Source organism: Pseudochaenichthys georgianus, chromosome 11 (genome assembly GCF_902827115.2).
Source record: "Pseudochaenichthys georgianus chromosome 11, fPseGeo1.2, whole genome shotgun sequence".
Classification (NCBI taxonomy): domain Eukaryota; kingdom Metazoa; phylum Chordata; class Actinopteri; order Perciformes; family Channichthyidae; genus Pseudochaenichthys; species Pseudochaenichthys georgianus.
The window spans coordinates 21,079,184-21,089,917 of NC_047513.1; the positions used below are offsets into that span (position 1 = coordinate 21,079,184).

The 10,734-nt window shown below is 43.4% G+C and overlaps 1 protein-coding gene across 1 annotated transcript in view; it reads left to right on the top strand.

The window, feature by feature from the left end:
• Positions 1 to 6,782, top strand: part of LOC117454887 (syndecan-3-like) — a 34,389-nt gene extending 27,607 nt beyond the window's left edge. Inside the window, 5 exon segments of the mRNA XM_034094157.2 lie at positions 1,654 to 1,694; positions 1,696 to 2,050; positions 2,130 to 2,509; positions 3,498 to 3,687; positions 5,941 to 6,782. Of these exon segments, the coding sequence (XP_033950048.1) occupies positions 1,654 to 1,694; positions 1,696 to 2,050; positions 2,130 to 2,509; positions 3,498 to 3,687; positions 5,941 to 6,107 (1,133 nt within the window). The 3' untranslated portion in view covers positions 6,108 to 6,782.
• The last annotated feature ends 3,952 nt before the right edge of the window (positions 6,783 to 10,734 follow it).

Below are 10,734 nucleotides of genomic sequence, written 5' to 3' on the forward strand. Positions count from 1 at the left end.
AACCATTACTTTATGACCCCGAAGTAATTTAACAAACAAACAGAGCTCTGCTGTGTGATTGGCTGTATTGACTTTTAATCTGAGTGATCACAAAGACGGGACAGACGGTTATCTTCTTCACGGGGCACCGTTCTGATTTTACACATAAAGGTCCCTTAATGGTGTACTGGGAAAGAAGGCTCTCGTGAGAAATGGCAATATTGGTGCGTTATGGGAATGAAATAATTTCCATAGATGTTTACTTGTTGCCCTCCGACACAGATGCCCAGTCTTGGGCAGCATGCTATCTCCCTTAAGGAGGGGCTGCCCTAGCATGTGGTTGTTGTTACCAGTTTGTGACTGGGCAACTCTCAGTCAGAGATAGTTATTGTTGTGGGGCACCTGGAACACATCCTTCTCGGGTGTAGATGACCCCGAGCCATAAGCTACAACAAATATGATTCAGTGTCCTCAGCTGTTTAGTCTATTGAAGAATGTTGATTATTACACTCTGAACTAGTTAAAACCTGGAGCTACAGGAGGGTTCTTCACAATTGATTGTGGCATCTCTACCGTGTGGTCAGATCGTGGCCCGTGACATGTCTTGTGAATTCTCCGGCCGAAGCTCCAAATAAACCGTCAGTGTTTGCCATCAAAGCTCCAGCTCTCCTCGTGTCTCTCTAAGTCCTGTTTCCAATTGCTTCAGAAGTTTCCCCCACAGTTCCCAGCCTTTTTAGATCTTGACTCATATAAGTGATTAAAAGTCATGATATCCCGGCCCCTGCTCAACAGATTTAGTCCACATTTTATTTTAGCCTGTGCAATGTGAATCCCCCAACATACTAAAATGCTCGACTGCCTCTTAACTTTACAGAGCCCTCGAACAGGCTTATATCATCGCTTTACAAAACCTTGATTTTCCCTTCTCATACTTAAACACAAGGCAGGTGTGGTTTGTATTTATTCTCTTCAGAGGGCCAATATGATTCCCATTTTGGAGACAAATAACGACATATGTGTGGATATAAGTCAACAACAGGGGGAAGGAGTAGCATCATGTAGGGCTTGTTGTATATGTGACATTCGTCCGTGTAAGGGGTAACATCCATAGTTTGATTCCAGGCAGGGATCTTGTCTGTCCCCATCTTCCGCACTCAAGTCCTGTGGCAAAAATAGACTATAATCTTAAAAAGAAAAAAGTGGTTTGCATCCACTTTATTTATGTTGTTAAATCTATGCATAACAAACAAATTGTTTGTGTTCTCAAAAATCCTCAAAATAAGAAATGAAAAGGCAGCATCCGTGGCATGTTCATACCTTCTGTTAACACAGTTGAAATGCTTCACATTTTATAGACCCCCCCCCAAAGATACGGTCGTGCAACACTGCACCTGCTACTGAAGGTGACTTGTAAGTGTCTGAAATCTCAATTTACAGCTCAGCAGAGAGTAATTATTGAGTGTTGTATACAGGGAGTAGTAAATGAGCGTCTAAGGGATTGATTTCAAACTCAGCCGCAGTCTCGGTTTCTGATTTACTGAGGCAGTGTGTGTGTGCGTGTGCGCGTGCATGTGCGAGAGAGAGATGTGTGCGTTTTTAATGTGTTGACTCCTCTGTTTGTTGTTTTTTGATTAAGTCATTATTTAATTCGAAGTCATCTCTTCTCATCGCCAGTTCCTGACATCAGGCTGAGGCCGACGTCGGCGGGCGTGACCTTTCACCACCGAGGAGACCCTCCTCCTCTCCACCACCCAGGCAACAGGCCCCGCCCCCTCCGCCTCACCCGCCGCCGAGCCCAGCCCCAACCCGGAGGACTCCATCGCCACCCCACTGCCCACTGAGGCCGAGGGAGAGAGTGGTGCATTCTGGGACAGAGAGAAAGAGCTGGAGAAGGAGAGAGAGTTGGAGACGGAGAGAGAGAGAGAAGGAGCAAGAGATGCAGAGGGAACTGGAGAAGGGAGAAAGAAAGTGGAGAGACAGCGGGAGAGTGGAGAGAGAGAGAGGGAACGAGAGAGGGAGCGGGTCCGAGAGCTGGAGAAGGAGAAGGGAGCGCGAGCGAGAGATTGGAAGCGTGAGAGAGAGCGAGAGAAAGAAAGAGAGAGGCAGATAGAGCGTGAGCTTGAAAAGAGAGAGAACTGGAGCGAATCCAGAGCCGCCGCCGCCCAGACCACACACCGCGTCCCCCGTGGTTACCACCGAGCTGACAACCATCCCTGCTGAGAGCGCGGCGCCCTCTGCAGGCTCGGATGACTTGAGCACCACAGAAGAAGAGGAGGACGTCTACCTGTCAGCTGAACCCACAGCGTTTTCCCCCGGCTTCGACATAGAGACCACCACAGAGGAAGACGCGTCCACCACTGCAGAGACGACCACAGAGCAGACCACCGCCGCACCCCCTCCCCCCACCACCGCTGCACCCACCACCGTCAGGACCAGGGTGTCCTTCAGGCCCAGGGTTCCCATGACGACAGCAACACAGGCGGCGCCGTCAGAGAGTACGACCCGCTCACAGCAGCCCACATCTACACAGGTGAGACCATAGGAAACTGACATCTGTCTGCTCTGATGGGTTAGCTGGCAGGCTCTGTTGTGGTTGGTCAACCACTTAGGCTAAGGGGCGGGACATCTCTATTACGTACAATGTGTTGGAGCGCTAGCCAATAGAAGTCTGACCGTTACATAGTGATGTCATTATGTTACAGAAGAAAACTGTCTAATCGGGAGATTTCAGACGGGGGGCTGGGGTGTTGTAGGAGAGAAACACCCTCTGGAAGGAACTTTGGGATTTTAGCCTTTGCAGACCGTTGACATGCACAGAAACCTATATAACACAGTACAGGAGAGGGAGAACCACCAAAGCATAATAGGGCCTCTTTAAGTACACATTGGAGGTACTTTCACTTTACTTGAGTATTCTAATGTTTCTGCTAATTTATACGACTGCATTGATAATACTTATTATTATTCTGTATAAGCCATTACAATGTGTACAGTTAGATTATTACTATTATTATAGAGACTTTAATACTTTCTAAATAACATTTGAATAGCATTTCTACTTGTTAGAGAGATGTAGATTTCCACAGTGTGGTTACATAGGTAAAATATTTGAATCCTTTTCCACTACTGTCTGGTACTAATGCACTCATTTTGGTCAGAACCAATAACTATTTAGGTTTGATACCAAAGCCTTCCTGCGTAACGCTGGCAAGCTTAATTATTTACAGACCAGAGTAATTTCTCTGATTGGTGTGCTTATGTTTATTGCAGCCGATTTGTTTGGTTTTCAATATTGTAATTAAGCTGCCAGATTTATGAAGTGCGTATAAGCATTGGACAATATACCACTTTCCGCCAAACAGACATACAGAAGCTCATTGTTTCAGAGGCCAACATGTGCCATGGAAAGTTCTCCATTTGTGTCGGTTTGGATATGTTCCTGCTCCGTGGAACAAATGTGATTACATCAAATGTAAATTTCCTGTCGTCAGTCTCACTTTTCTTCCTCTGTGCCCCAGGAGACTAACAACGAGGCGGGTGCTGCAGGAACCAGTGGAGACTTTGAGATCCCTGATGATCGTCGTAATGATCTGGGTCGAGGTTTGTTTCCAGTGGATGCTGATCTGAGCGGGAACACGGTGGACGGAGGAAGCTCTGCCGCCCAGCTGCCTCAGAAGAACATCCTGGAGAGAAAAGAGGTCTTGATAGGTAGGAGCTTCTGATCCTCTTGGTAGCCACCTCTTAGATCAACAGATCACATGTCCTTCCTCTGCCTTCTGGGAGCCGCTAAGATAAACTGGCATTAGCTCACGTTCAAGTAGTACAGATTCATCCCGATGAGTGAATGTGCTACTTAGCCCTGTTTGACCCGTTGAGAACAAGCAATCCCCTTCTTGGGTTATCCAACCCCTCCTCTCTCCCTTCTTTTTCCCATCATTTTGCTTCTGGGTAAAACCAATTCCTTTTCAAGTGCCCCCTCTCCTCATCCCAAAGAGCTGTTGTAGAAAGTGAGGCAGCGGCCAACTTGCCTGACCTGACTGGCTCTCTGTCTTTCCTTCAGCTCTTCTGATTGGTGGATTGATGGCGGTGGTTTTCGCTGATTTCCTGGTCATCGGTAAAGAACAGGAGGCATCAGACTTTAGACTAGACTGTCTTTATGAAATACATTTGTACATGTCTGACTCATACATATGCATGTAGAGTGCTGGACATGTATCAACACTGTATTCCCTTTCACTTAAAAGAACATAATGTATATACACAGTGATGTGCAGGTATTTCACCATCTTTGACTTTTCACACACGGCTTTAGGACACTTGTCTTTTAGTTATGACAGAGTTTATCTCTACTTTAAGGGGAAATAGCAATTCTGCAATAGCTTTAAGTTTTGATAAATTAAATAACATTCAGGATCAGGATAATATTTTTGCCCAAACCAAATATTTGTGATTAAATTAATCCTTGTGTCTTTCCTCTTTAAAGATTTGTATTGAAAACTATTGCAATTATGCCTTTCACTCGGCCTAAATCTATATGTTTCACAGAACTGTGGCAGAGTGGCAACATTTTCCCATAGCGATAGCTCCAGTCTTTCTAATGTCTTTCTATTTAATTGAAATGTCATTAGGTCATGAGAAAAGGGTAAAGGGGAACTCATTAGGACGTACTGTAGGAAAGGAATCTTACATTAGGCTTCATGATTATAAAGCGATGGCAGATTATTGACGTGGCTCTCTAAATGATGATGCTGCTGCTGCTGCAAGGAACTGTGGGACAACATAATTGCTTTTCCTTTTGTAGGGATTGTCATGTAGAAGAAAGGAAGCATTGCACCATATTTCTTAGCGTTTACAGAATTTGACCAGCTGCCACGTTCTCTTCTCTTTACTTCTCTGTAATTTCACTAAAGTAGTCACTTTCAAAAGCAAAAAGTCTACCCGCACTCAATTGGGCTCTCTTTGTGGGGTTTGCATGTTCTTCCCATGTTAGCGTGAGTTCTCTCTGCGCCCTCCAGCTCCCTCCCACGGTCTAATAACATGCAGGTTAGTTTAGTCGTTGACCCTGGATCGCCCGTAGGTGTAAATCGTTCTCTCTTTGTGTCAGCCCTGTGATTGCATGGCGACCGATCCAAGGTGATGCCCCTCGCCCAATGTCAACTTAGAGAATAAGCGTTGGTGCACTTGAAACGTTGCAATTAAAATGTCGAAACGAACAATTAAAATGTCCACTAACAATTGTCTTCCTAAATATTTATGCACCATAAAACTTAAACCTGATCTTACAAATGTAAAATATAATTAGATTTAACTACGAGTGTGTGAAACGTCAAGAGTGGTGAATACTTTTACAGTCACAAAGCAGTGGTGAGACGTGATGTTATCTTAAATACCCCAGCCTTTGTACTCTGATATTAGCAATAATGGAATAAACAAAGACAACACCTCCCACACAATGAACGGGAACAAAGCATTCAACACCAGTTTGGAGAATGTTCTCCATTTTGGCATCAATACCAATTAGTTTAACGAGGGAACGCTTTTTTTTTCTCATTTGATAACCACACATGAATTTATCACACGCAGCAAGAGGTCATTAGCGATGTGCGCAGAGGAAGCTGGTTAACTGCAGCTGCTGCGATTGGTTACACAGGCCCGTCGGGAAACAAACTACTATGTAGCACTGCAGGGCTGTAATTTAGCACAAAGCTGCTGGCAGCCCAGGACGTATGTTGGCACATTCAGGATCATCAGTCTTCACTTAGCGGCTAGGTGATCGTGATGCTGTGGTAGCTCTGCTTTCAGGCTAGGAGTGTTTGATGCAGTCTGTAGGGATGTAGTCTGCTGCAGGATGTAGCAGTGCCTCTAATGGCGTTTCTGTGTTTTTTTTCTGTGTTGTAGGATTTGTGATGTTCTGGAAAGGTTTTCTAAGATTTGCAACCCTCTCTTTCTCTTTCTCTCCAGCGGTGATAGTGGGAGGAGTAGTGGGTGCCTTGTTTGCCGCTTTCCTGGTGATGCTGCTGGTGTACAGGATGAAGAAGAAGGACGAGGGCAGCTACACGCTGGAGGAGCCCAAACAAGCCACCGTCACCTACCAGAAACCAGACAAGCAGGAGGAGTTTTACGCATAACACTCGTATGACAGAGAGACAAACCACACAGAGGGAGAGAGAAAGAGCGAGAGAGAGAAGAGGGAAAGATACTCTAAGCCCCCGTCCTCCTCCTCCTCCTCTTCGTCGCCTCCCCCTCATCCCTCTCTCCTCTTGTCTCCGAAACACTTGAGAGCGCCTCTCTCTCTCTCTGCGGACTCAGAACTTTCTTTTCAATGAAAATGAAAAAGAGGGGGAAAAAAAAAATCAAAATATATTCTGAAAAAATAACACACATACACACAAGATGTTTTTAAAGTAAATGTTGTTATTAATATTCTACAGATTCTCTTGTTCTGTGTGTAATGATATGATTATTTTGTAAGAAAAACAAACAAAACAAAACACAAGCTCTTTTCCTGTGTTTTCCAGCACAAATATAAATCTTCCTCCTCAGTTTTTATGGAGAAAATTAAAAAGCTTGAAATAAAGAGGAGAGGGGCGAGGCGAGTTGAGCGAGACACAAAAGAAAAAGACGAGTGATGGCCTCGACTCTGTCCCTCGCCCCCGAAAAACACACAGAGCATCTGGTTGGCCGCACAGAGCCCAGGGTCAAAGGTGAGAGGAAAGGTCTCTTGTGCCTTCCATCCCTCTGGTACTCAAAGACGCAAACACATCCATACAGCCACATATACACACGGTTACACACATGCACATGCATACCACACACACACACACACACACACACACACACCACACACACACACACACACACACACACACACACACCACACACACACACACACACGTGTATCTGCTCGATTGGTGGTTCTGACCTCTCTCTGTGCTTGGCCAACCAGAAAACAATGCTCAACCCTCGGTGTGTGTCACAACGCCGAGGAGCCGCTGTGGAAACTTTGGCTGGTCGCATAGAGGCCGACCTGCTCCTCTAAGCTGTACAAAGACTAGTTACGGATAGTAATAATAACCAATAATATATCAATGTTTTGGGCTGGACGGTGACAAATAATAATAATAATGATAATAATAATACCATTATAATAATAATAATAATACCAAAACAGGAGGATGTGTATTTAGCAATTAAAAAAAAAGAAGTTTATATGTAAATATCAGCGTATACTTTCTGGCATCACTAACCATCTGCATGATCATGAAGAGTTTTTATTCATCACATCCGTCATCACTTTAGATGAGCTGTGCTCTCGTCAGCCCCCCCCCCCCACCACACACACACCACACACACACCACACACCACACACACACACACACACACACCACACACACACACACACACACCACACACACACACCACACACACCCACACACACAACTTGCTGTGCATTTAATTACACCACACAGACTTTTTAAGTATACTTTTCATCATATCATTCTAACGCTTAATCAAACCCATCGTCATTGTGATCGTCATCACTTGTGAAACGAGCGAGATCAGGTGGTTTCAATATGTTATTGATTCGTTATCAGTTGCAGGTTGGTTTAAAGTTTGCTCTGTTTGTGTCAAAGCACAACTACATGTCCAGTCATCACATCATCTGATATCTCCCCCCCATCACTCCCAGACGCACCTTTTGCGTGGCTCACTTTCTTTTTCTTCCATCATTGGCTCTCTGTTTGGGGATGGGTGGGGCCTCTGGGAAGCGAGAGGGGCTTTAATGAGAAACCGAAAGTGTGAATCCGCAAAGGAAGTTGCTCCATACATGCACTAATTCATTCAAATCATAACTTCTGTCATTAAAGCTTTGGTTATGAGGAGGAACTCTGAATCGGTGTTGATGGGGTCAACTTTAACCTGTTGTGGACTCGTTTGGGGGAGGGGAAAAAAGGGGGGAAGGGGTTTGGTTTGGGGAATGTGTGGAGGAGACAGGAGGGCTGTGCTTCTATCTAAGAGATTGTAACAATAACCACACCAGTGCGACTGGGCTAGTAGCTTCTATTATACTCAGTACTGTAGAACAAAAATGCATGGGAGTCAAAACTAAACTAGTGTGTGTGTGTGTGTGTGTGGGTGGTGTGTGTGTGTGTGTGTGTGTGTGTGTGTGTGTGTGTGTGTGTGTGTGTGTGTGTGTGTGTGTGTGTGTGTGTGTGTGTGTGTGTGTGTGTGTGTGTGTGTGTGTCGCCTGCCCCCTCGCCAGCGTGTGTGTGTGTGTGTGTGTCTTCACCTCATCTATACGCGCCACCCGTGTGTATGTCTGTGAGTGCTTCACCTTGGTATTTCACAGCAGACTCTTGTGTACACTGACTAGCCTGTCGACGTGTTTGTGTGTCTGCGAGTGTTCCTGTTCACTGCTGAACGAGGGGCAGCTGGTCCCTCACAGCGGCTTTCACACACACTGACTGTGTCTTTTCACTGTCTGTCTGTCTGTCTGTCTGTCTGCCTGCCTGTCTGTCTCCCTGCAGCAGACGGACAGACAACACGCCACTTTCTCACAGGCAGGAATGATCTTAATACGTACTGTCTTTTATAAAGTGACTGTCAGCGTAAACAAAAAGTGAGTGTTTGTACCCATCTAAGCCTGCGTAGCCAAATAAGACGTGTGTGTGCGTGAGTGAGAAAGAGAGGGTGAATTTGTACGTGTGTGAGTGTAGGTATGAATGTGTATGGATGTAAGTGTGTGTGAAGCCCAACGGAGGCTACACTACTCTATGTTTGCTGTTCCCATTCCTGTTTTTATACATTTGCATTTTTTTAAGGCTGAGTTTCTGTCATTGGCTGAGTGAGCGAGAGGAGGCGGATCCTCCACTCACCGCCCTGTCACTAATCTGCCACTCTGTTCCAAATAAAAAACCTGGTTGGGTAAATCTGTCCTCTCTTGTCTTTTTTGTGTTTTATTAAAGTGGATAAATCAATGCACCTGTAATTTTTCATTCTGCTGTTTGTGTCTAGTCAGCTTTAAATAATACATGAGTAGGTAATAATAATAATAATAATGCATTTTATTTATATAGCGCTTTTCACAACTCAAAACGCTACATCAAGAAGGTAGACTTATCCTCCCTTTTCCAGCCATTATGCTAAGCTAACAGATTGCTCACTGTAGCTGGTATCACTATTTTGCATTTTACAAAAAGTTATTTTTCTACTTTGAAGTACAGTGCACATACCAGACAACCAGAAAGAACCTTGAAACCAACCTGTACCTGTCCTGAAAAATAAAACATGGTTCAAGATTTATTGGAAGTCAATTGCATAATTTAATCATCATAATTCTACCAATTAGGTTCTGAACAGACACTTAAGGTATACTGATTGTTGTATTCAGTTGTCAGGTGCTTTATTTTATTAACCCAATTAATCATAACTGTCAATCATTTTGTTCCTAGTGACTTCATATCATTGTCTGTTTTTGTTTTAAATAGTGCTTTTAAATTTAAATAACCCCTTTCAAGGCACTCAATTCCACCCATGCAGTTTTATTAGATAAAACGAGTTATTACATTTAAAGTACAAACTATTTGGGGGGATGGGGTCACTGTGCAGCAGCAGACACATATCCTCCTCATTTGTAAATTATATGTAACCTTCCATTAAAAAAAAAAAATATTTCCAGATCACATTAATTTCATTTCTAATTAGTTAGACTTTTGCTATGAAGGCAGTTTTTTAAGGAACTTATTCTCTGTAGTCGGTATTAGTCTGGTTAATAAATATCTATGCGTAGTAAATGAGATCAATATAAATGGAAATTATATTGATTTGAATTGACATTTGTTTTTGGCTAATAGATACGGAAACAATACCAGACCCACTTTACTTGATTGTATGCTAATTTCCTAACAAATGCACCATTAATTAAAGTACCAAAACCAATTAACATGAAGTGAACCTGGGAGTTTTTGAGGCTCTAGGGGTCAAAGTAATCCATCGTTGTTCATTATATAATTACGACCTGTCAATGGTGTACCAACCTCACTCAATGTCAGCTGGGACAGGCTGTGGCCTCCTGCGACTTTGCTGGGTGAATGTATTAAAGGACTTTATATAACACAATACATAATAAATCACAAGAATAGTATGCTTTAGGAAGCCCTCGTTACTCATACTGTGACAAAAAGCAATTCTATGAAATCATAAAGATTGTGGCTATGGTTGAGAACAATATTGTAATAATGCCTTGTTTGCATTTGTATTACTTCTAAATGCACCTGATTTGTTGGGTAGCTTCCAAAAGAGCTGCTAAAGTAAGCTTTACTTGGAGGTTTCTACACAACTAATCCAGATTCAACTGGAGTAATGTTCAATTAAATTACCATTAACATTATTCAATAGTACTTCCCACATCCACTAAATAAAGCTGCAGTTTGTCAAATGTCTAACTTGATTAACATGACTTCCCAAATTGTAAATAAACACCTTTTTCTTTTATAAAACCATTGGTTGTATGTAATCTTTCATAAATATGTGCCTATTATCTGTCTCTGATGTAAGTGTGTGTGAAGCCCAACGGAGGCTACACTACTCTATGTTTGCTGTTCCCATTCCTGTTTTTATACATTTGCATTTTTTTAAGGCTGAGTTTCTGTCATTGGCTGAGTGAGCGAGAGGAGGCGGATCCTCCACTCACCGCCCTGTCACTAATCTGCCACTCTGTTCCAAATAAAAAACCTGGTTGGGTAAATCTGTCCT